The sequence below is a fragment of the Apteryx mantelli genome, chromosome 4, assembly GCF_036417845.1.
Source record: "Apteryx mantelli isolate bAptMan1 chromosome 4, bAptMan1.hap1, whole genome shotgun sequence".
Lineage (NCBI taxonomy): Eukaryota > Metazoa > Chordata > Aves > Apterygiformes > Apterygidae > Apteryx > Apteryx mantelli.
This window is the reverse complement of record NC_089981.1, coordinates 34875815-34901396: the sequence shown is the minus strand read 5'-3', so window position 1 is coordinate 34901396 and position 25582 is coordinate 34875815. Positions and strand designations below refer to the sequence as shown.

Below are 25582 nucleotides of genomic sequence, written 5' to 3'. Positions count from 1 at the left end.
GAATGGGATCCACATGGTGTGCTCTGCCCTGACTGGAGGCCTGTTCAATGCTGCACAGCTCAGGATACCCAGCATCTGAAGGAGTAAGCTTATCTATACTAACCCTTTTTCTCCTTATAGCGTTAGCTCTAATAAACAGCATTTTAAGTGCTCCTTACAGAGCGTGAATGCCTTTCTCACTGGGATCGTAACAAACCAACACTTGCAGAACATGTCTAAAAAAACCAAACCAAAACAAAAAGGATTGCCAAGTATCAAGTATTGCATTAGAAGTAGAAAACTTTGATAACATACGTCAAAACTGCATGAACATTTACTCCAACTAAGGTTGTTAAAAATAACCAAAACACAGGGGCAGTATCGAGAACGGGTTAAATTTTGCAAGATAATTTACAACAAAATTTTTGCAAAAAGAAAGAATTTGTTAAAACAGATTAAGGTAGTCTAAATTCATACATTAATCTTTTCCCCCCCTTCTTTCTGAAATTATCATTTTGAATTGAAACTGGCAAATGAGGGCTGGGCAAACATAGGTAAGATCTCTTCACTTCACATTAATTTAGCTAATGTGATTATTATAGCTAGTTACCAAGTATGAACAAATAAGTGTAAAATAAGAAGTGCTTTATAAGCAAATATCTTCCTTTAGAAATTAATATTTCAGAAATACCCCTGTGGTCTCGCAGGGTATTTTACAGAGAGAAAACCCAGAGGCATTTAGGAAAAGAGCAAATGTGGAAAAAATACATGGAAGAACAGAAGCATTACAGTGCACAAGGGAAATGTGAGCAGTCACTCTGATAATCAAATGACTGGATTCCAAATTAAAATCCAATTTGTTCCAACCAAAGCAGTCTCAAAAGGACATTTAATTTTATCATTACAGTGTCTTAACTCTTTTTAATAAATAAGGCATTGTACTTATGGGAGAGTGACACTTGACCCTTACTAAATCATATCTATAAGTTAACTAAAAAATAACAACAACATCTGATGCAGCAGTGGCAACATTTGACATAAATGGTAAATTAGCCCATAAGAAGTGTTTGTATGAAATATAGTGTATGAATATAAAACTCTACACTATAAGTAAAAATACAATTATGCTCCATTGCAAGAAGCATTTAAAAAGTGGCACAAGATAGGAGATATTACTTCAGAGTTTCTATGACATGAAAGAGAATTCTAGAATACATAAGTCACTTGAAACATCTTCATCAGTAACAAGAAAAAACATGCCTGAATAAAATGACATATTTTCACTTTGACATTTATAAGGACCAAATTTCATATGAATCACTGGGAAAAAATTGTAATAGGGTGAGCTATATCATTTTTGGCCAAATACAGATTGTTACTGTGACTAAGCAAAACCAGCCTCACCTCCAACTTCATACCTACATAAAACATGTATTCCTTTAAACCAAGTTGCATCAAAAAACTTGATTAAGATAAATGCTTACTTGTCTATACTTCAGTCTTCTAGAAAGATGTGAGCATTCAATGCTGCGCAACAGCAATTATTTGTACTAAGTCCCAAAATTCTTTTCTTAAAATAATGGACAACTAAATGTAATTTTATTTCATATGACTATTCTTAAGCAAGTCTCCAAAAGCTTACAGGTGACAATCAAAAACACCAACAACAGAATCTGCCTTGTTTAGCACAATGTCAATGCTTTTCCTTATAAAAAGTATTACTCACATCACAGATAGATTTCGCAGGTTTGATAATGGCTGCAATGTCTGTACCATACGTACATTAATATGTTTTGGAAAAAAGCACCACGAGTCTCCCAAATCTAGTCAGATATTAAGAGTAGCTACGACAATGAAGCCTACGTAAGGACAAGTTGTAAAGTTTTCATGATTAGCAGCAATATAAAAATCAACACTTTGTGCTGTGCAAAAAATAGCACACCTGACAAGCACCACGTTTTCTGTATAAATAGAAGAAAAATGTTACCTAAATGATAAGCACCATGTCCCATTTTAACTGTTTAAATATTTAGCACTGACTAATTACGTAAATATTTAAGCAAAATTCCATATCTTTCTATAGCAAAATAAAGGGATGGTACATTGTATCAAATTACTGGCAACTCACCTTTTCTACTCTTTCTTCAGAGCACATCAGCTGAATTTGTTCATGATATTGTTTCTGGTAATATATCTTCAGTGTATTTTCTTTCAGACGCATTTCCAACTTGAGGTATTCTTTTCTGATTTCTTCACGGTTTGTGAACACGTTTTTAAGGATTTCTTGGTATCTAATAGAAGCAAAGCATTAGAATAAAGGCTCTCTACCCTGTGCCAAACAGAAGGGAAGAGGTTATAGAGTGTCTTCAAAACTGGCAAGTGAATGTTGGGGAATCAACTTATCACCTGCACTCTGAGTAACATGAACTTGACAGGATCCTCAAGAGGAGGAAAAGAATGCAACACCCACTTTATTGCTGACTTTTATAGAGAAGCGGAGAGGCTTATATGTGTCTCTGTGGATACTCCAGAAGATTAACAATATTCTCTGACCAACAAATATTAGCATAGTGTATGCCCAGCATTTCGAAGTGACCTTGCTCTTGACTGATTCTTCTCAAACACAGAATGAAATAAAGGGCAAATCATACAAATTAAATTAACCTTTCAGACATAGCCCCCCTCCCCCCCAAAAATGCAGGAAAACTGTCAGAAGTATGAACATGACTTGGAAACCAACACTTTTTTTGAAAATGAAATTTAAATAACTTGAATGAGAAGTTTATGAAGCCTCTGGTATGCCAGTAGGACTAATCCCAGTTAGAAGGCATTTTCCACAGCAAGTAACCACTGCTGAGTAGTGCTCTGACACTTATAAGAAAAACAATTACCCCCTCCCTGCCAAAATTAGTAAGACAGGAGTATTTAACGACAATACAAAAATCCAAAATAATTTTAGAATATGTTAGCTAGCTTCATTTTGGCTTAACTACAAAATTATCATATGGCTTTGCTACTTCCCATGCTTTAAACAAATAATTTTAAGTATCCCCGACACACCCCAAACTTAAGGATCTGTGAAATGATGTAGTCTCAGCAGAGTCAGACACAGTCATAACAGAAGGCAGAGAAGAGAGCATAGAGATGCATAGCCTTGTCTCATTTAGAGAGCTCCTGGTGCATATGCCACACTAGAAAGTGCTAGTGTGAGAACAGGAGACAGTCCATTTAACCCCTTACGAAACATGTACTTTCAAAAAAAAGAGAAAAAAGAAAAAGAAAGAAAAAAAGAAGAGGTTTGCCCCAACTGTTTACATTTTGCTGATGAGGAAGACAGTCTGCCACCTCTCCGCAATAAAACTCCAGTCTTTAAGATGAATCCGGAGACAACCTGCATCCAGTAGATAAAGTATCTGTGCGTATATATATACACACACACACTTTCTTTCTACAGAGGTTTCACAAGCACAGTAAGGAGTTATTTAAATATCAGCTATATTCACTTTTTTTGTTGTTTTTGATCCAGACATATGTTGGGAATAATACATTTCTAAACAGTGTATAATTTCTCCTCCACAAAAAGATTAAGTGACACATATCAGGAACCTTAACAGGCTTAAGTTTAGCTAAACAAATTTAACAGAGATTACTTTCCCTTGAAAATTCTCTAAGACTCTAACCTGTTGCTAAACAAATCTGTCTGCAACATGACAGATATTATACTTACTTATTTTGGATGGAATCATGTACTATTCAGCTAATGTTTTTTGTTTTGTTAGGCAATCTTGTACTTTGGAGGAATGGAGTATTACTTTCTCTTCAGGAAGTATTCCAGATAAAAAATGCATTCAAAGGGCCAATAAAAGAGTTAAATGAATAAACCTAGTTGAATAATTCCCAGAAATATATATGATGAAATATTCAAAGACAGATCCTATATAAGAAGACTTATTGAGAAGAATGAGAAGTATTAAAAAAAAAAAAAACTAAAGAGCCTACAGATGTAAATGAAATCCTTTGTGAAATGAAGAACTTCAATTTCTTGTCCTTCTTAAACCTCACAAAAAGGATATTATTGAAGAAATACCTGCCAGCAGTTGCAGCAGCTGCTGGCAGTTATGAAAACTGCATTCCATCTACCCACAAAAATGACCTTTTAAGTGGCTTTGCTGAAAGCTAGCATTCTTATTTTCCTCAAAAGAAGGCAGTACAAGTAAATCAAACTGTTAGCAGAAACAGCAGCATTAGAACCTAGGGAATAGCTTTGAGACTTTTACATAATGCAATAAAGAGTCAATTTCTGTTTGGTAACATGTTTCTGGGAGCATTAAAACAGAGCCTATAAATATTTCCCTCTCCCTCCCCAAATGTCATACCTCTGCTATAAAAGTCTAGATCTTGACCACTTAATAAAATAATTTAAAAATTGTAGTAAGTTTCTCTTACTTGTAAGATATTTTCACATTTCTTGTGGTATGAAGATAAGCTTCCTACTAGAAAAGGATTGTTTTCCATTACTTATTTCAGGACTGTCTAGTTTTCAAAGTCCAACTAGATGGACTTCCAGGAAAGATTGTTCTATAGACAGATCTATGAGAAAGCTTTTTCTGAAATTATGTTCAAAATTTTTCCCCTTTCTTAACTGCATTGCATTTTTTTATTACAAAACTCCCAAATATAACGCTAGTCTATGTTGTATATCTATAATTCAATTTCTATCTGCAGCATATTGTTTAGTCTATATACAGACCAGTTGTTTGGCTTTTTAGGATTTTTCAATGGCCCTTTGACGATTTTTTTAGTTGATTATCTGGCTGGCATTCATTGCTCATTGCTGAACTTTCACCAATTTATTGGTGTTCTTCCTGATAACAACTTAGTGAATGATCCTATCCCAGCTCTGTACCTTCCTCAGATACGGGCAAGTGTTTCACTGAATATTTTTGCTACAAAGCTTTTCACATACACTATCTCATTTTCATCTAGTGGGACACCACTATATCTTTACACTTTAGCTTTGGAAAGTTCTCTTTTAAAAAGGCAGTGCTTTCACATGAGGGTTCTTCCTATAGTGCAAGAATAACTTTGAAAAATCAGATACAAGAAGTCAAGGTGACTCAAAATCATTTTATAGTAACATTGCTTAAGTATTGGCTCCAAATAGGATAAAGACTTTATAAAACTTACTTTTCATTTTAGTTCTTCTGAAAACACATTACAATATAGTACTTTAAACAGTTGAAATTAAAGAAGGCTATTATTCTAGATTTTCTCCCAAATCTTTAGCTTTTTGAAATAGGAACTTTTTAACCCTACAGAGCTCTGGCTAGAAGGCTTGCATTAAGTGTTGTTAATTGTAGGATTTCACTTGCATATTAATACAGAAGAGTATCAGTAGCCTTAGGACAAAAATATCATTTCCCTGTGAAATTTAGCATCATTACAATAATTAAGGCACAGATAAGTTAAAAATAAAAAAAAAAAAAAAAAAGGACATAGGCATTTTAATAACCACATGCTCACTGATGAAATTCAAGATTTAATGCCCTACCATAAATAAATATTCCTGATATCAACAGCTCTAATGAAAATTTGATGGGAATAGATATAGTCTACAGCACGCTGACATTGCTGCATTTTTATCAATCTAGTACAGCCTTAATAAGGAAGTAGCTAGAGGTGCCAGACCTTCACCACTGATCTAAACTGTGATGTCAGTGAATCACATCAGCTTCTTGATGATCAGAGTACATGATTATTCTTGCAGTGTTTTACTGTATAATTTGCCTAGAAAGTTGATATTAAGATACTTCCTCACATGTACAATATTTCAGTTTAAATCTGCCATCAAGTTGTCCTGAAAAGAAACAATAATTATGCAAAGTCACACCTATACCAAATAAAGCAATGTTAATGATGAAACCAATATTGAAAAGAAAGTAAATGTGTTCTATGTAGTATGCAAACTCCAGTTTTAAAGCAAGACCTTAATATGATCAGTTTACCTTTTTATTTCCTGTTGTTGGTTTGAAAGCACTGCTGTACTCCTATTTTCAGGAACGGCTGCTTTCTTTTCTTCATATTCTCTCAGTTTCTCTTTCAACATTACGATCTGAAACAAAAAAGTGCCTTTCAATTGGAATATAAATTTAGCTTTTGTCAACCTGTTTTTAAACCATCATTCTGTGCTTAAAAATACAAAATACATTTTTTCTTTCAAACCTGTACAGGAACATTAGGAGAACACTTGTCTTATAGGTTCAATCCCATGAAGACATTTTGTTTTCAAACTTATAACAAAAAATATTGACATACCTCTTTCTTTTGTTCATTGCAAATTTTAACATACTGGCTTATGTGGCTGTCCAAACTAACAACATTGCTCTTCAACTGTTGAAAAATAGAAAGAAGTTAAAATTTAAGAAGACTCCTTCACTTTTTCCTGCATAATATTTACACTATATATAAAGTATTGCATAATCATGTGTACTGTATTATGAGAAGAGAGATGAATATATTGCTGACTTGCACAAAACTATGATTCTCTTAGCTTTTGTAGTAATCTACTGCTCATGTAATTTCCCTCAACAGCACAATAAAAAGTGATTACATTTATATGCACAAGCAAATTTTACATTTATTTGAACTAGCTTTATCAGTTAAAGCAAGCCTTGTGGATCTTATTATAAAAATTATCTTTAATTAAAAAGTACGCAACAAATAGAAACTACCGTCAACCCCATATTATGCAAAGGAAATAGGATGCTGAAATAGACAGGATTATGAAAAACCAAATCTGAACACCAGAGAGCAGAAGACAGGACACCCCAGCAGCTTTTCATTCATCAGTATAAGCTAGTTGAGCTTACTGGCTCCAGCTGAATTCTACCTGTAACAAACCTAGTCTGGCTCTTGCACAACTGTTCAGATGTTTGTGACATACTTCCCAATTCTCCGTTTAGGAATGTAATATTAAGATACTGAAGCTGACTACAAATTATATGAGCTAAGAGATTATTGGCTCGAAATTTGAGGCTCACAGAAACAAACTCTTTCAATTTGCAGGCTAGCCTTTTAAGGCATAGTCCCAGTAATGCTCCTTCTTTGATGAAAAATTACTAATATTAAATATTAAAATGAAATAAATTATAATTAAAAAAATCATTCTCTTCGTACTATAATAGTATATTTTGACAAAACATCAGTAAATAGCAATATACTCACAGAAGACTTAATATCCTTTGCTCGGTTTGCGTACTTAAGAGTATTGTATGTATCATCGTAGAACATAGAAGATGGACTAACAGCAGCTATCATTATTGTTCGGCAATTTCCTCCAAGAGAATCTTTCAGTAAACGAGTAAGCTTGCTGTTTCGATAAGGAATATGCTGTTTCTTGTTCTAGAAAGAGTTATATGTATTTTTTTTTGGATTATGTAAATGTATTTTAAATATTGACCTGCTTAAAATATCTGCTTAGCATTTCAACAATACCACAAAACACAACAGCCTTAGAACTCTTCATTTACATAAGTAATATTCCTCAAAATTACATATACACCTCAAACTGTCTCCTTTATAAAATCTCTTAGAACCGTTTTATACCTTCACAGCACACGTATTAGCCAAGTTATTTTTTGAAGTCTGGATATGCAACAACTATTTTCGTTAATGTGGGCAACCAACAGAAAAAAGTAGACTACATTAATTACTTTCAGTTCATACAATCATAAAAGAATTGAGGTTGGAAGGGACTCTGAACAGGGCTAGTCGAACCCCCCTGCTCAAAGCAGGATCAACTACAGCATGCTACCCAGAACTGTGTCCAGTTGGGTTTTCAGTGTCTCCAAGGATGGAGTCTCCACCACATCTCTGGGCAACGCAATGCCTGCTTGGTAAAGTTTTTTTCAATTCCATCTACAGAATCTCCATCTCACAGGACAAAGGCTATTAAAACCCAAACCTACACCAAATAAGTCAACAGGAAGAAACTTATGTACAGATTCCAAATTCTCCCTCCTTTCCCAACAAGACAGTGGTGAGTGTGTACCTTTTTCTGGCACCAGGAAGGAAAAATTAAAGTTTTGATCATTTTCCCCTTACATATTTGAAGGGGGAGCTCAATAGCTGACCAAAAGGACAAGAAGGGTGTAGCTGGAGGCAATAGTCACATAGGAACTTGACTCTGGCAAAGTTCAGGATGTTTTGTCATTGTCTTACACAATTGTTCCCACTCCTTCCCTTCAGCTAGCATCAAGGGTTTGCATAGCCATGTGGTGAGCCAAATCAGTGGACTAATTCACTACTGCTGCAACACCATCCCCACCACAGCTACAAAACACATGCAGAACAAACAAAAGTCACTCCAAAAACAACAACGAAAACACTCACACAAGAAACACTCCCCCCCACCCCCCAAAAAGTTAGTTGTCACACAGACCAGTTGCCTGGTTTGACTCTTCGCACAGCTACACAAATGCTAGCTAATGCCAGCATGGAGGTGAAAGTAAGTAGCTGAAGGCAAGAAGAGGGTATGATCACCCCTTTGACTGGATTCAAGCATCTGCACAACCACAGTCTAAGGGGAGGCAGTATTGCAAGTGAGCTGATTTAAAAGTTCACGATTGCCAACAGAAACATCCTACTCTGCTCTTTATGCCTCTACGATTGGTCCTCACAGTTATGTGAGCTGGAAGACAATTAACTCATCAAGAAAGATCTCATGAAATCTCTCCATAAACTTACAAGTCTCTCTGTATGCAAAGCCAAGTCATATCCTTGGGAATTATTTCAGGTTAGAGGAAAAAAAAGCTTTCCTGTTCATTCACCTTAGAAAATATTTAAAGAAAGGAAAATATTGAGGGGGGAGGGGAAGAACAGAGGCAAGTTGCGGGGGGGGGGGTGTGTGTGGAGGGAGTAAGATTTCTGTAATGTCTAGACAGCCCAGATGTCCGTCCGTCCGTCGTTCCCCCCCCCACCCCCCGCTCAGGCAGTAATACACCCACGTATTACTATAGTTTTATTTTACATAAATCCATACTCTAATGCTCGTTTTCTTGGCCTATAAGACAATAACGGGCAGTAATCGGAACCAATGAGAAGAAAAATATTTTGGCATCCACCTTAAGTATATTTATTTTAATTCAGCTGAGGTATCTTTACTATATATTTTGATATATTCCCTTGATATATTTTATTGGATTCCTTAATTTTTGGTACTGAACATTCATGAAACACATGAAACAGCTAACCTACTTTGCTTTTCTTTCTTTGCATATTGCTTTTCTTAAGGAGATTTCAAAATAAAGACCCCCCTACATCCCAGATCCTGTCCAACAAAATATTAAAATAGGGACAACGTTTAAAAAATTATCATTATTTGTTGAATAAAGGAAATTCTTTGGAAAGAACATAGGAAATAGAAGGGTTCAATCTAGCTTGTTAGGAAGTTAGTTTATAGCCAGAATAAGCAATAAGGGAAAAGAATATGAAAAGAACACAGGCATTCTCTAGAAAACTGAAGGAGAAAATTCATGGCTGTCCTGACTAAAAAAGGAAAAAGCACATAGTAAAGGTCATAAATGAGATTTCATGAAGAGACAAGTTTGAATATAATACAAGGGTAAGAATATACCCTAGCTGACAGGTGAGAACATTAGCAGTAGTATTCAAATATACTTTAGGGAACCAATCTCGACTTGAAAAGGACAAGGAGAAGTGGCTTACAGTAATTAAGTATTTAAAAAGACAAAAACAAATTATTGCAGGAGAAACAGGAAAGCAACTATGCTCATGTAACTGGCATATTTCTCTTATTTGTGTATGCATCTTGTTGGAAGTATTTGTTACTTTACTTTTACATTTCAGATCTGCAGTTCTCTCACGCCATTGAGAGCGCAAGGCATGATGAGTCAGATTAAGTTTATAGACTTTATCCTGAATGAGAAAGGAAGAGAAAAAAAAAAAAAACAAAAAACCACACACACACACAAAAAACCCTCTCCAAAATACTTTTGGGAATCGTATGTGGCTTTTTTAGTTTTGATCAGAACAATGCTTTTCGTTATCTCAATTGAAAGCAATCACTCATACACAAAACAAAGCTCCCTTCCAACAAACGAACAAATGAATAAAGTTGGTTGGAAAAATTATACATTAATTTATATGATCATGTAAAACACCTGGTTTATGTAACATAGACATCAAGTATTAAGGGGTAAGAAACAAGTTGAACAAGACGGCTACTAAGGGCAAAGAGCTCTTTCGTTTCATTGCTAATAACCAGGCAAGAAATTGTATGGAAGAAATACAATGGCAAACCTTATGAATGCAACAGAAGTAAAGTTCAATTATAGATTAGAGTTTTGGTCTAGATGAATGGACTATTCATTCCAAACAGTTCTAGAATACTTACTGTAGTTTTGAAATACAATATATCCTGTAATTTACGCTATTATTCCGTACTTCAAAGGACAACCAAAAACTTGCCTATAAGCCCATGACGATTTGAAGACAGACTCTTGCACATGCTTGTTCATGTGTTCTAATTTTATGTTCTCGTGTGTGCTGATAAATGCAGTCAACATACTAGACAGTGACTTAAATCTCAGTTTTTGTTTTTCCTCCCACTCCTTAAGTTTTGCATAACAGCTGTCCTGCTCAGAGCAGTCACTTGATTCCACAGCAGGGAAAGTCAAAATTCCTGACCTTTCAGGCTACCTAACAAAAAGCCTCATATGGCTGAGAGTCACAAGAAAATGAGGAAATCCAAGGGAAAGTCTTAAGTAGGACAAAATGATACCTTCTTCTCCCCCATCCTGGGTTTTTACAGTTCAACTACTGGGTGAGACCAGATCAAACTGGCAAAGCTCTGGAGCTGCAGCAACCCAAGACAGACAGACAGGAAGAGATTGCTAAATTCATTTTCCTTCTTCCGCACTCCAGTTCTGTTCCTTTAAATATATTTATATGATCAGAATATATCAAAATACATCAACCTCCTGAGCTGCATTAGAGAGTATTTTGAAAACTACAAAAACACCCAAAAGAACAACAACAAAACAAGCAAAAAAACCAGCTCTGGAACAGATGATGCTACTTCCTTCCTGTTATAACCTGCCTGATTCAGAAGTTTCAGTTTAAAAAAAAAAAAAAACATAAATGTAGTTTAGAAATACTTCTCAGTGTCATAATAGAATACAAAAGCTCAGAGGTTAGAGCACTAAGGGATGCACTGAGTAGCAGTGGAATTCTGCTATAGTACAAGTTACATGCTGTGCTTCACAAATTTAAAGCAGATTAACAAAGGTAAAGTCATGTCTCTTAACCATAGGTTATGAAAGTAAACAGGTCCTCAGTTGTGCTCCACAGTTCCATCATCCTAATAAAAATATTTCTGTAATCCACAGATCACATAGATGCAAGCCCCTCTTCTGAAAGACTGCTTTCAGAGATGAGCTTTTTATTTCTTTCTAGAATCAAAAGAAAGATTATTGAATAAAGGAGTGCCTTGAATCTGAACAACTGTCAGATTTACAGTTCATATGAAATGATAGGATAAACTCCCCACAGAAATGCATTCACCAAATCCTCAAATACTAGAAGGTACTCAGTGAAACTAGTGGGAGTTCAGATTACGAGGAAGTAGTTCTTTACACAGTAGCTAGTGAACTTCTGGAGCTTGTTGCCACAGCAGGTTGTAGAGGCAGACAGTGGAAGCAAGTTCAAAAACAGATTAAACAATTTCTTCTCTGACAAGTCCATAGACGGATACTGAAAGAACTAGGTGGGAATATACCCTCTAACATCCCTAATACAAGAATTTCAGATGCCAGGAAGAATACAAGGCAAACAGTCCACAGAAAGTGACCAGGTTTGTGAGCTCTAACACACAGTCAGAAATAGAAAATTGGGTTTGGCAGACATTGATCTGACCCAATAGGATATTTTTAAGTGTTCTTAAAATGCCAAAAGAATAAATTGTTTATTGCAAATCCAGTAAACGTCAGACATATTATTTAACAGTTTAAGCTCTGGATAGGTGCTGTTTTCTCCTACAAAATCCTCCTCCATTAAGATTAGAGGCAACACAGCTTCTGATGTCTTTGTCTTCAGTAGGCTATTTATTTATGCAACCCTCTAGATACGCTTGATTTTGGAAAAAGGTGTGTGTGGAGGGGAAGCAGTTACATTCATCTTTGATATTATCCTGAGATAGCTGCACACTATTTTTGAGAACCATTTCCCAAGAAGATTCTTTCAATCAGCTATCCTAGAGAAAATGGTGCCAACCCATAAGGAAAAGCAATGATGTGAAAAATATAAACAAGGTAATCCCCCTTATTCCAGGGGAGCTCTCCTGGACTTCAGGCTTTAACGTGGCTATATTTCAGAAGGGAATAGATAGATATTATCTACCCCACTGTTACCCTAAAAGATGATTAATATTGTTTAAACAAAGTAGTAAAAGGAGATTTCTCCAGACCAGATAATAAAATGCTGCATTAACTATTTACAGCACTACAGGCAGAAACTGTGGTAAGACATCAACTTCCCCTGCCAGCTGCAGACAGAATGCCCTCTCTCACTCTGTAGGCACCAAGGAAAGCCTACAAGGAATACCATATGAAGAGCATGATTTTCAATATTAGATATTATAACCTAATTTTAGTTGTTGTAGCAAATGAAAAAATGTATACTTTTATTAAATGACTGAAACATTAAGAAATACTTTTAGTTCTGAAATAGTGCTTCTATTTATCTGGAGGAGACAGTCTAAGACGAGTGGCAGAGTATATATAACTGGAGGGCAAAACCTTTCTAATTATAACCATATGTATTCTAGGCTTATGGATTGCAGGACAGAAACAAAACTTACTCACCTTTACAAGTACTTCATAACAGGCAGATGCCAAAGCATTTAAAAGTGTTTAAAGCCTTGGCATTTTTTTTCCTGAGCGTAAACAACCAAAACCAGGACACTTTCCTCCAATCCTTTTTTTTTTTTTAAACCACAAAAAAGAACTATCTGTAGTTCAGCTAACTAAGTAATCTTTGACTTAAAGCAGTCAAAGAGATGCTGGCTCCGAAACCAATATCAGCAGGGATAAAATACATAAGGATCCTCATGAAATGTTTCTACTCCAAGTGCAAGTTACTTTCAGCATCTGTGCTAATGGAGCAAAAGTTAAGGTACATCAGATGATTCAGCACCCGAAAACTTTAACCTGCAACTTTCACAATCAAAGTCTGCAGAGACTTTGTATTTTTAAAAATTGAAAACCTGAATTGTAAACATTTTCTAATATATTCCATAAAAATATCCTAGGAATACATTCTGAAGATACAGTAAGAGTCAAAAGATAAAAGAAATGGTGCCACATTTGATATTTACTGTTTAAAAATTTGTTTTTTAAACGATTAGAAAGTGGAGACTGCATGGGAAAACAGCACATACCTTTGGATCTGCCAAGGCATTAATGACATTTCCGAGAGCTAGCAGGGAGCGGTTAATATTTGTTCCTTCTCTAAAACGAGCCCCCTTGGCATTTGTAGCGCTGGCACGTTCAGATCCTGCCAGGTCAATAAGAGACATTTTGGCGATGCGAACGTTTTGACTAATACTAGCTGTTTTATCTTGCTGCCTTAAATAAATCTGCAAGCACAAAAAAGGAAAAAGAGTTAAAAAGTAACCACTAACCAATCTCTTGTTATTCTAAGCAGTAAATTAATCTTACAGTATCAAAAGTGTTTTCAGAGATGCTTATTATCCCCTTTTTTGGAATCCAAGCTAAATCTTTCAGTGCATCTCTAACAACAAAAGGGAGGATGGCCGAAGGAGACGTACGAGAATCATTTCTGACACTTACCTCTTAAATTCATCTGCTTCAAGCATTAATTGGGGGGGGGGGGCAGGATGTACATCATGCTATTATGGTTTCAAGTGTAAAAGGTGTTCATTTTTTAAAAGGTATCATTAACAGTATGCCATAAAAATATAAATACAGGATAGTCATAGGAAAAGGCTGGACTTTCAGCAATTGACTCATCTGTAACTGCCATTAATGGAGTACAATACTCATTTACTCCTGTGAAATCACATGCTATGCCAGAGTCCTCTAGAGAGCAGAGACTCCTGTAGCCATTTGTTTCTCCTCATCCTTTCTTTCCTCAAGTTTTCAAGGTACAGGAGATATAGTAGGAATGAAATGCTTTTGTTTCCTTCTGCTAGTGAAGGTATCCTTACCTAGGTTTCTGAGAAAGTGGGCAGCACATAATCAGAGTCAAAGTAAGAATTAGTTATCCTTACGTTTACTTAGCATTTACTTTTTCAGCATTCTTTATACATTTCCCCTCTTTTCTGTTGTGTACCTTGCCACTTGCAAGGCTTAGTGTTTCTGACAGAGAATTAGGAAAGACTTGCTGTACTAGTATATCTCACCAGTTCTGTATCTTTAAGGTTGTCTACGAGAAAAGTCTTCACAGAGACGCTTAATACAAGAAATTTGACAAGTATTGGGACTGAAGTCAATTAACAAAAATAAGAGCCTTATGACATAGCAAGAAAGATTTTTATATCAAACGAGTCAAGAAAGTCCTGCTACACTATTTCTAGTGCAGCCAGTGTGCCAAGAAATGGAAAACACATTTGTTCCCTGTATTTATCTTTGTAAAGGAGCTATTTCAAGCTAGTAGTACTCTACCAGAACCCAGTAACTATCATTACTATAGTAAGGAAAGCTGGTGTGACAGCCAAACTATATTGTATGATCCAAGCTTCTATAAAAAGTTCAAAAGACACAGGAAGTGCCCCAAAGGAGAACCTTTCCTACTTCTTTGTCCGTCAGCAGACCACTTAACAGAACAGTGTGGCAATTCAGAATTTTACTTTCAGATGCAGTAATTGCCTGACCTACATAGAGACTTCAAACCTAAGACAGATGGTACAAACTTGTGTCTCTAAAATCAGCACAAAATGTCCTGGGCCAAGACTTTGCTACTTTCTGATTCAGTTCCAGAACATGTCCTACACCAACAGAGCTAACAACAAAAAACAAAAACAGCCTAAAGATAACTGATCTCTACAAATAAGAGCCACCTTTAGAATAAGAGAAAATGGAAAAAAAAGAAAAACCCACAAAAAAAAAACACCAAGAGGGAAACAAAGAACCAACACAGCAGTAGGGATATGCACTCATTTATATCTGTGGAACCAAAGAGGCAGTAAGGGATAAGTAGCTAAGACATATTTCTTTGAATGTCACAGATATACCACAGTAATGTAAATAGATGTCATGTGAACTGACATAAGCAGTTACTTGTAATACTGAGCACTCTGTAGTTACTTATTACAGATGCCAACACTCTTAAATTCCTCAAGTAGAAAAAGTACCTATGACCCCCCTTTTCCAAACTGCATGGTTGAAAATTTGCTTAGTTTAAACCATTTTAACTGTTAAAATGTCAGCAGACGGTGAAGTCTTATACCCCCTGGTATTCATAGAATATTGTTCATACTGGTGCAGTATTATCTAATAATAGCAAATAAATACAAGAATATCATGAACAGAGGCAGAAGAAGTCTTAGATCCAAACAAACCTGACCCTGGAGACAAGTGCATCAAGGGCGTATATATTTAGCTCATATTGCAGAGTTTCACATTACTTAGACATGCTGCTACTAAATCATGTCATTCCTCTTAACAAGTCAACTCGTGTCCTCCCAAATAATAGTAATAATAAAAGCAATTAAATATCTTGATTGACAGACTATCTCAAAAGACAAAATAAATCCCCAAACAGTCAGGATTATCTCATTACAAGGACTAAATGGATTAGGAATATTGCAGAGAAAGCCAAAGAAAGTTTTGGCTAACTACAATAATCTGATGACACCATCTTCAAACAGAATTAGTCTGACAGAGTGAATTAACTATGTATTAGGCAGACTACTGAGTACAAAGCAGAACATGCTTCTTTGAGCTGTGACACGCCAAAACATAATCTTTATGCTGAAAGGTCTTTTCCTTCATGAGGAAGTTACAGTACCAAGGCATTTGTCCATGATTATCAAATTCAGCCAGGCATGCCATTTAACTGACTGCAACTGCATATTAAGACTGGCTAAGAGACAGACAGTGCACTTAATGCAACCAGTGCTACTCTGCTGGGCACTACTACGCTGGCACAGAGAAACAAAGAATGAACCGCATAGAGGTTAGTCCAGAAAGGATGAAATTGTTTACATTGTCAGTTATCTCAAGCTCAAAGAGAAAAATAACTTAACTAGTTTTAAGAATTGCATATTTAACATTAATGGTGTCACTTAATTGGGCAAACTTGTATCGGGGGGGGGAAAATCATCCAAGGCTTAATATATAACCAAGTTGCATAAGCATATCCTTCTATCTGCTTTTTAAAGTCAGACACTTACTTTAATAGTATTTTGCAAACAATCACAGGATTGTTATTTCCACTTTATATTAGCCATTCAAAGAGTCAAACCAGTTTAAAGCATGTGTGTTTATATATAAAAACTAAACCTGTTTCACTGAGAACATAATCTGAAGGACATTTACAAAACCAAACAAATGTACCAGTTTGTTTAGTTCAATGCATTGCAAACAAGCTGCATCCTGAATATACATTATATATACACCCAAGATATTTGCTATTCATACGATATTTCAATACAGCAGAATTTCAGTTTTCTGTTTTTATTTATATCACTAGAAAGAAAACAATCCTTTCACTTATAAGCATATGTGGTTCATTTTTGCTCTCTGTAAGCTGGGAGTAGTTTGAAATGATGAATGAAATCATATTTACATTTTTTTAATTAAAAAATATACTAATGGAATTTTTGGTAATACATTCACATACAATTGCAGTAAAATAGAAAGACACTAATTTTGTCAGTCTAGTTTATTTCATTTGGTGATTAAACAATTTTTGCTAATAAGTAAATATATATACACTAAGATCAATTTGCAAGAATAAATATATAACTTAGGCTGAAGATAAACTCTCCAGCATCCCTATTCACATAATTGTCCTGTTAAAGATATTATTAGACAACAATATCTGCCTAATTTAATTGCTTGCCACATTCATAAACAAAATCCGAAGAGTGCCAAGCCTGCCAGATAAAACAATCCAGAGCTTTCTGCTGCCAAGTAAAGGTGAGGGAGATAAGGTAGGACAGTCCAGCATGTGAACTGTGCTGATTTCTGTTTCTCCCTTTATTGTGCTGATTTCATTCTGTGTCACTGCACCACTGCTTTGCACCTTATTAAAAGATGGCACACACACACACGACAATGCAGCTTTCAAACTGAACAACTTTGCACGATCCTTTGCCTCAAACATCCAACCACGATGGTCTCTAACAGTTGATACAGATCAGGACAAGATTACAGAGGGAATAAAAAAAAAATTGAAGTTTCAAATAGAAGTCTGAGGTTAAGTAAGACAACACAAAAGCTTTTAGGGTGGGAATGATTTTTGCTCCATTATATGTTTTTAAATATATAGAAAATTTATTGTCCATTATTAATCTTTTTTTCTTAACATTGACAGTAAAGCTATAAAGTGCTAACTTTAAAGCTACTTACATTACCATCATCTATATCAAAATATTAACTTTGAATAGAGTTACTAAGCATTGCCTATGTCTGTAGATAGGGTTAAACACTGTTGAACAAATAAATAATAATTGGGCTGTAATGCAAGCACCAGGGCTCAATTTTTTTTTTTAATATTTTGCAATTCAGAATAGCAACATATAAATGACAAAGAATAGTGTGCTTTGCAATATGTACTAGCAAATGGATAATGAAGTTTTAGCTAACAGGACCCATTTTAAATTTTTTATATCACAGGCTGTATTTAAGAGGAGTCAGAAGGATACAGTGATGGTTTGCAAACAGCAATAATCTCTGGAGAAGTTTCAAACTTCAGCAGATTTTTACAATGCATGCAAACATGGTTCATGCACAAATATTAAGAAATCACTTAAGCATGAAAATCTGCATTAATCAGAATAAGCAGGATGGGAAAGTATCACTTAAGGTACTCAGTTTATACCTGGATGTGTAATTGCACCCTGTAAAACATTTTTCCTAGAAAAATGCTGAACAAGATATTAAAAAGTAGAAGGAATGAAGAAGTGAATGATCTGTAAAGAAAGAATAAAGTACAAGAAATCTTTCAATTTATGGAAGTATATTCATAGGTCAAAACTATGATTTTACAGAACAAGATCTTTCTTCTAAGGAATAATAGCTCACACTGGAAAAAAAAGCTGGAAAAGCAGGAAAGCTTTTCTTTGATTTCTCTTTGTCAGATATAATCACTATGAACATTTACACAGTAATAAAGGATGAGAAGTCAAAAAAGAACAATCATTTATCTCCTCCCATCCAAACAAAGATTAGACACAGTTAAACAAAAACAAAAAAACCCACCAACAACAAAAAACTCACCCACCCTTTCATTGTATCCAAGATTAGACAACAACTAAAATTCAAAAAAAATGACCACGTATCATTTTACCTGAAAGACAGCATGAGATCGAGAAGAGGAGGCATTTATGTCTGTGGGATGTTGCGTTCGATTTTTATTTCCATAATCCAACATTTGAAGGATTTCCTCTGCAGATTTAGGCTTTATATGGGGGGAGGGGGAAACAAAATACACATGCATTTATCTTAAGTCTTCATTAAATATAGCAGATTTCATACTGATTTCAAAATACGTAGGGGAGAAATTTCCTGTTTTCAGACTGAGGTGCTTCAAACAAATTTAGTGAAAAAACAATAAGGCCCAAAGAGCAAGCACTTAACTGCAGAAATTTAAAACAATTTATTTATTTTTAAAGAGCCTAAATTCCGCAAAGGTTCTCCATGGTTCAGGAAACTCTTAATTAAGGATGCCTTAATTCATCTTTCTTGTACTAATGCATTAAACAATATACTATTTTTTCTCCCCACAAGACCCAGGCTTTGTGAAGTATTGTGTTCAAAGAGTCAACCAAACTGATGAAACTGTTGGTTATAGAATCATTATCCCATGCACGCAAAAGCTGGAAGCCACGTAGCATATAACATGCACTAAGAGGCTGCAAGAAAGAGAAAGGTCCGTGAAAGTTGATTTCTGGACTGGAAAACTGAATTCTTTCACTGATTTTGCCACAGAATTGCTATGCTGGGCTGGAAAACTCACTTAAAATGAAACTTTTCAGATGTGGTTATTTAAAAAAAAAAAAGTTGCAAATAAAAAAACTGAGATGCAGGTAAGAGATTTGCAAAGGTGTTGAACACTCACAGCAGCACTGAAGGCAGAAAATTTCTTAAGAAGTGCTAAGATGTATCAGTCAAAAGCTAATCTTCCAAAATCTGAGGACAAGCATCAAATCAGTGGTACCCTTTTGATAATAAGGACTGGATGCTTTTATAAATATGCATATTTGAATAGCAGGAGTTTTTCCTACAACCTGCTTCCGAATAATGAATTCATTAGATTTGCAAGTTACTTAGGTACTGGTGATTACTGCCACAGAAAAGCCCACTAGGAAATTATTATTTAGTATCCAGCTTTCACAAATGTATGCAAATTTCATCACTTTCTCAAATGTGTTATGAGGCTTATTAAGTTTCGAGATCTGTTTACATACCTGGTGCAATGTTAGGCCTTGAACTACCACCCCTTTCTGGGCATCTTCACGAACAGCCAGAGGTCCTGAGTTTACCAGCAGATCACGAATCTGTTCATTGTAGACCTTCAAAAAGGAAATCACAATCTTTCAAGAAAAATATCTTACTGTACTTGACAGGATTAAACCTAACTAAACAGAAACCATTATGCTTTTTTTTAATACTCATTTAAGATAAAGTAACAAATTAATCCTGTACAATTTTTGCCAAACAGCTTTCCTTCACTGAACTTGAGACAATTATTTAATTTATTCACTGGGCATATATTTTTTTAGCCATTGAAATGGGAGTCATTCTTCCTATTAAATAAAAATTGACTAATTTTTGGAGTGGGTGTGAATATGTAGCATTTATTTTCTTCTACTAGACTTTATAATACATACTACAGCAAGATTTCTCAATCCAAATGCACTTCTGCTAACATTCTTAATTATCATATTTCATCTCTGGGCCTGTGGAAGCACTTGAAATAGCATGTGGCAAAACATACCTTTTCCTCCTCCCTCTTCCCCGCCACTGACAAATAATAACTACTCTTCCACTATGACTTAGTAGGAGCTAGAAGTTAACCATAACTTAATTTTGCTACTTCTGCATGACAGCAACACAGTGGCATGCAAAAGCAGGACTTTGATGTGTAAAGATAAAGGAAGAAGAGAGAGGCTGACAATAAAGAATGAAAGGAATATTTGTAGACAACTAACCATTGGCACAGCAGTTCTAATTGTTTTGTTTGTCAAATCTAAAATACAGTTGTACTAATATGAAAGCTTTAAAAATTAATATAATTAAAAGGAAATAGAGTTGTGGGATTTCACAGTAATTACAAGACTTTATTTCTAAGTCCTGAAACATATGCCCGAAAGGATATTTCCTTCCACATATTAACAGATATTCAAGGGGATATAACTGATCAGCAAAACATGATTCAGTTAATAAAAAATATTAGAAGAGATTGGCCTTTTTGAGCAGCCTGCTGTATGATAGTAACAAGTGGCTATAAATAACATCAAATCTGCAGAACACAGTTCTATTCCATTCCTTTCAAGAACTCATTTTGTCAAGTTCCAGAATGGTTGACTGTGGCGGGGGGAACACACACACACACAACAAAAAACAATCTCTGTTTATAAGAATATGCTTTATTGAAAACAACACACTAAATGCAGGAACTGGCTTACCTCTAAATAAGAAACAGCAACATTACATATTTTATCTTCTTTTATTTGATCCATGCAATTATAAAGTGCCATCATGGTTAAATACATCACTCCAGGATCTTGAGGGGAGCCTAGCATTGTATGAGTCTTTCCAGCTCCTGTTGCACCATATGCAAGCACTGAGTTTTCATTAAAAAACAAGAACACATGCTATTATACCAGTAAGCCAATCAGGAATACAAAATTCAAATGGACATTCACATACCTCTATCATATTGTATAGCGGTTTCAGAAGCTGATCAAGTTTCTTAGGCTTTTCCCTTTAGTATCATAATCAGAAAACTATTTCAGAATCACATTTATGCTCAGATTTCCAGTTTAAAACTCATTCACAGGCAATTTACATGAAAAATATTGTTTCTTTACTGTCATAACCCTAGGCCATCAATTTATTGAAGGCAGGTATTGCATTTATTCATAACATTCCATTTGTTAATTAAAAAGACAAGCTCTTAAAGAGAGAAGTTCATAAAATAGATTACCACACTCAGCGAAAAGCCACTTCTGTTTGAGTAACTTTCTTGAGCACTTGTGTCTACTATACATTGTATTTCTTATAAAATTATAAAGCATATCATAACCCTAAAAATGAACTCATTTTCAAAATGGAGTATAGCTATCCTATTTTCTATTGGATATAAAAAAAGTCAGCCTCGCATTTCTATAAATTAAAACAAAACATTCTGTTTAAATGCCAGGGTTTTTTTAAGGCATCTGGATATAATAGTAGAAACTTCCAAGAATTTAGGGAGGTTTTTAATGAAGGAGACAAATAGAAAAAAATTACCTGTGCAATTATATCCATTTAAGAAGCCATCAAGTACACTTTTGGTAGTATGTTCAAAAACTTCTAACTGGGATGAACTTTCAGCAAAAACTGCATCAAACACCAACTTGAGATCCTTCTTTTTTCTTTTATTGATATCCCTATGGGCTAGTCTCTTCCCATGAAAGAAGCTAACTTCTTCCTCCTTCGGATCAAAGACCAATATATGCTGGTCTACAACATGAACCACTTTGCTAAAGTTGCCATCTTTTTCCTTTTGGGACTCTGGACGGACACGGACCACCACTTTCACATGACTACAGACATCCTCTTCTTTAGCAGCAGACATAACGATAGTCCTGCTCTTCCCCTTTTTGCTTTCAAGAATTTCTCAGATCATGCAGCTGAATCTTTTCTGCAAATGCAAAAAAAGTGAAAGGGCCTTATATTTCAAATATAGCCTTCCAATTAGCTCTCTAAGGCTCTCTAGCTTCTTGTTCCTGTGCTGGACCTGTCCAGCTCTTCTTACTTAGCCTTATGGACTGTTGCAGTGTTCACGCAACTTTGGAAAGCAGTTCAGCTGGCCTGAAAAGGTGCCTTAATTCACCATAGAATTGAACAAAGCTTCAAGAAAGCTGAACAGCAGTTCCCTAGGAAATCCACAAGCCTATTTCTCTAGCTTAAAAAACAACAGCAATAAAAAACACCTATCAGTTTTCCCTTACTTCAGAGCAAGTTTGTGTATGACCTGCCAGTCTTCTGCTGACCTAGTCTAATGGTTTTCTTGCCCTTTACCAAAATGCAAAACCCAGGGCACCGGTCCCAGCTTCCGGGCGAGTCTCCCCCCTTAGCCAGCCGCTACGGCGGCGGACACGCAAAGCCGCAACGCCCGCAGCCCGGTCCCACCTGCCCCCAGGCCCCAGCCTCCCGGCTCGCCCCAGGCAGAGCTCCCGCGGGGGGCACTGCCCCGCCGCCGCCGCCGCCGAGCCCAGGCGGGGCAAGGCCACACCGACCCCCACCCCAGCGGAAAACACGCGCCCCAGCCCACCTCTCCTCCGCGCGCGCTGCGGGCAGCTCAGCAGAAAAAAACGGCTGCCGCCACCGCCAACCCCCAGCCGCCGAATTCAAACACAAGCGGCCCGCTTCTCGCCGCCTCCCCCATTGGCTGCCGCCGTCGTGACGTCAGCAGCGCGACGGCGCGCGGTGCCGCCATACGTTACTCGTGGCCGGTCGCGCCCCCGGGGGGTCCAGTCCCGCTCCGTGGAGGCTGCGGACGCCCGTTACGGGGGCGCCCGCAGCGGGGGTGGGCGGGCGGCCGCCTCGAGCGGATTTGTCGGCGCCGGGCTGAGGTGGAGGCTGCTCTGCGGCCGCGCCGAGGTACGCGCCTGTGGGCAGGGGGGCACCGTGAGGGGCGAGTAGGGAGGCGGAGCGGGAGCGCTGCCCCGGTCAGCAGCAGGGCCGAGGCTGCCACAGCCGGGGCGGCGCGGGGCAAGGAGTGCCCCCCCCAGCCCCCTTCCCCGGGACCGCCGCCGCCCCGGCGGGAAGGGCGAGAGGGGCCGCGGCGGGAGCTGGAGGTGCCGGAGCTTGGGGCGGGGGTCGCTGCGGACAGCCCCGGCGGGGCGAGGGCCCCGTGAGGGCCGTGCCGTGCCGTGCCCGGGTGGCCCCGTCCCCTCCCCGCGGCCGGCGCTGTGGGCAGGGCTCCGCCGCCGCGGGCAGAGAACGGGCACCGGCGGGATGCTAGGTGCGCGCTCCTGCTCGGGCTCCCTGCGGGGAGTGTTGCGGAGTCGAGTTTCTGTTCCCTGGCTGCCCTTCCGTCCGCTTCAGCACGAGCCTCGCTCCGCGGACTTTTGCCTCGGCCTGCGCCCAGATGCCGCTTAACACTTGTAATGGAAAAAACTATGCTTGCTTCTTACCGTATTAAAGAAAAAAAAACAAAACAAAAAAGCCACGTTGAGTAGAATGATAACGGCTGTAAGTAAAATGGTCTGTGTCGCTAGTATTAGTAACACTTTCTGAGGCTTGTAGTATCACAAGGCAGCGTGATCACAAGGCATGCGAGCGGTTAGATCATACTTCCATGTGTTTTCCCTGTTTATACAATAATCTCTACAGAGAGGTTGTGGTTCATTGCAGTGTATGTCTGATCAAGACTGTAAAATGATGCAGGCTTTGAAATTTAAAATAAGGGGACATAGTGCCCAACTGGGGCTTAAAATACTATGAGAGTAACTTTCCAGAAATGATGACTCGGCACATTCCTAGCCATGCAGACAAAACGGGCAAAACCTCTGGCTAGCTGAATGTAAACAAGACATGCAATAAAAATGTGATAGGTAAATAAGATTATGCAGCTGTTAAAGATTTAAATACAGGATGGCATATTTTCAAATGGTCTTATGTTAAAGTTTGTAACTTTCCTGTATGGCGAGTATGAAGTGTAGTATTACACAAGGTCTCTGCTCCATAAAGAAACAGAAAACTTGCAAACAAAGCACTATTATTACCTGTGTTAAACTAACTTTTAATTTTTTTATGGAAGATAAAGTCTGTTTAATACAATATTCTACTCGTAGGTCACTGACTTATTTTTTTGAGCATTTAGGCATAGGAAAAAAATCATCAGTTCTCAGGTAGTTAAAAGATGTGTTTTAAAATCACAAATTATATTATAGCTAACAGCTCTGATATCTTCCGGGACTAGACTACTGTTTCAGTTAGCAATAGCAGTCAGTTAGCACTTCTCTCTCTGGAGATTCCTGCCTGTAGATGTGCTTGATGGTGTTTTTAATTACAAGACGTAATGTGTGATAAAGATAATATATTTAGTATAAATAAGTTAGTTGTAACACTATGTAATTATAGCACCATTTAAAATCGGGTTGCAATGTTTGATTTGTCAATTCCTGTTTTAACTAGAAATACGGAGAACTTAGCAACCAGAGTGCTACTATTCAGTGAAAGTGTCTTGTTATCTTTGGCAAAAGAGAGAGGAACAGCCTGAAAGTAAAGTTAGTATTTTACTCATGCTTAATTTGATTACTGTTGTTTAATGTTATCAACTTCAGAACTTTATAACACTGTTAAGGTCCAATGAAAAAGAAAGGAGGGTGTTTGTGAAAAGAAAGCCATTGTGGCTTGAACATGATTGATGGGTAGATGGCCTTGAAATTTCTGAAAACAGACTAAAGCAGGAGATTCTGATGAAATTTTTGCTGGCATGATGTTTCTGTGGAACCTCCTGTCTTGGGATATGTAGCAATATTCTTAGAGCATTTCCACTTTTTTTTTTAACAAATCTATTATTTAAATATTTATTCTAAAATAATTCCAAGCATCTACTGTTTTTCTAGGTTGACCAACTCCAAAATGTTATCTCAGTGTCTGTGCCAAGTTTACAAATGTTTACTTCTACGCAATTTAGAACTGAGCTCAATAAATGTAGTTACTTTCACCGGAAGGATCCATTCTTCAGTAAAACAACTTTCTGAATGTGAGTTAAAGGAAGACACCATACAAAGACATGTAACTGGAGAGTTGCCTCAAAGTGCAGAAAACAAAAATTTTGGAAGATTGCATATACCAGTGATGCTGGAGGAAGTTGTTAATTTCTTATCCCCACAGCCTGGCCAGGTGAGTTAAATAATAATTAACAAGTTATGATTCGGTAGCAGTCCAGAAAAGTCTGTGCAGTGTAGGGATAACTTTTAGTTAGAGAAATAAAGGAGCGCTCTTTAAACATCCTTTGTACCTTTTAAAGCTCCTAAATTGATTTGCAATTCAGATTAAGTTTTTTATTTAAAATAATAGAAACATTATTTGCTAAAATTACAGTAAATATTTGCATAATCTCTTGCTTTTGTGCTAGTCTTCCTGGATTGCTTTTGTGCGTTTCTAGGGTTGTATTA

General features: G+C 36.9%; 2 protein-coding genes across 8 annotated transcripts in view; one reads left to right on the top strand and one right to left on the bottom strand.

The window, feature by feature from the left end:
* KIF18A (kinesin family member 18A) overlaps positions 1–22789 on the bottom strand; it is a 48983-nt gene extending 26194 nt beyond the window's left edge. Inside the window, exons 1-10 of one of the 2 annotated variants that reach the window (XM_067296220.1) lie at positions 22726–22789; positions 21699–22092; positions 20873–21030; positions 19652–19756; positions 18532–18642; positions 13436–13633; positions 7204–7380; positions 6295–6369; positions 5985–6091; positions 2108–2270 (exon numbers count right to left, since the gene is read on the bottom strand). In XM_067296220.1, coding sequence (XP_067152321.1) covers positions 2108–2270; positions 5985–6091; positions 6295–6369; positions 7204–7380; positions 13436–13633; positions 18532–18642; positions 19652–19756; positions 20873–21030; positions 21699–22026 — 1422 coding nt within the window. In that variant the 5' untranslated portion in view covers positions 22027–22092; positions 22726–22789. Of the gene's footprint in view, positions 1–2107; positions 2271–5984; positions 6092–6294; positions 6370–7203; positions 7381–13435; positions 13634–18531; positions 18643–19651; positions 19757–20872; positions 21031–21698; positions 22167–22725 lie in introns of those variants that run through there. The other variant, XM_013959593.2, reaches the window with a different exon arrangement.
* A 103-nt stretch (positions 22790–22892) lies between these two features.
* The window catches only part of METTL15 (methyltransferase 15, mitochondrial 12S rRNA N4-cytidine), a 101563-nt gene continuing 98873 nt past the window's right edge, over positions 22893–25582 (top strand). For 4 of the 6 annotated variants that reach the window (XR_010884108.1, XM_067296221.1, XM_067296224.1 and 1 more), the window contains exons 1-2: positions 22893–23054; positions 25028–25307. Coding sequence is in view for 5 of the 6 variants with exons in the window: in XM_067296221.1 (XP_067152322.1) it covers positions 25044–25307 (264 nt within the window). In the remaining variant the exon portion in view is untranslated. Of the gene's footprint in view, positions 23055–23109; positions 23649–24593; positions 24686–25027; positions 25308–25582 lie in introns of those variants that run through there. The other 2 variants (XM_067296222.1, XM_067296223.1) reach the window with 2 other exon arrangements.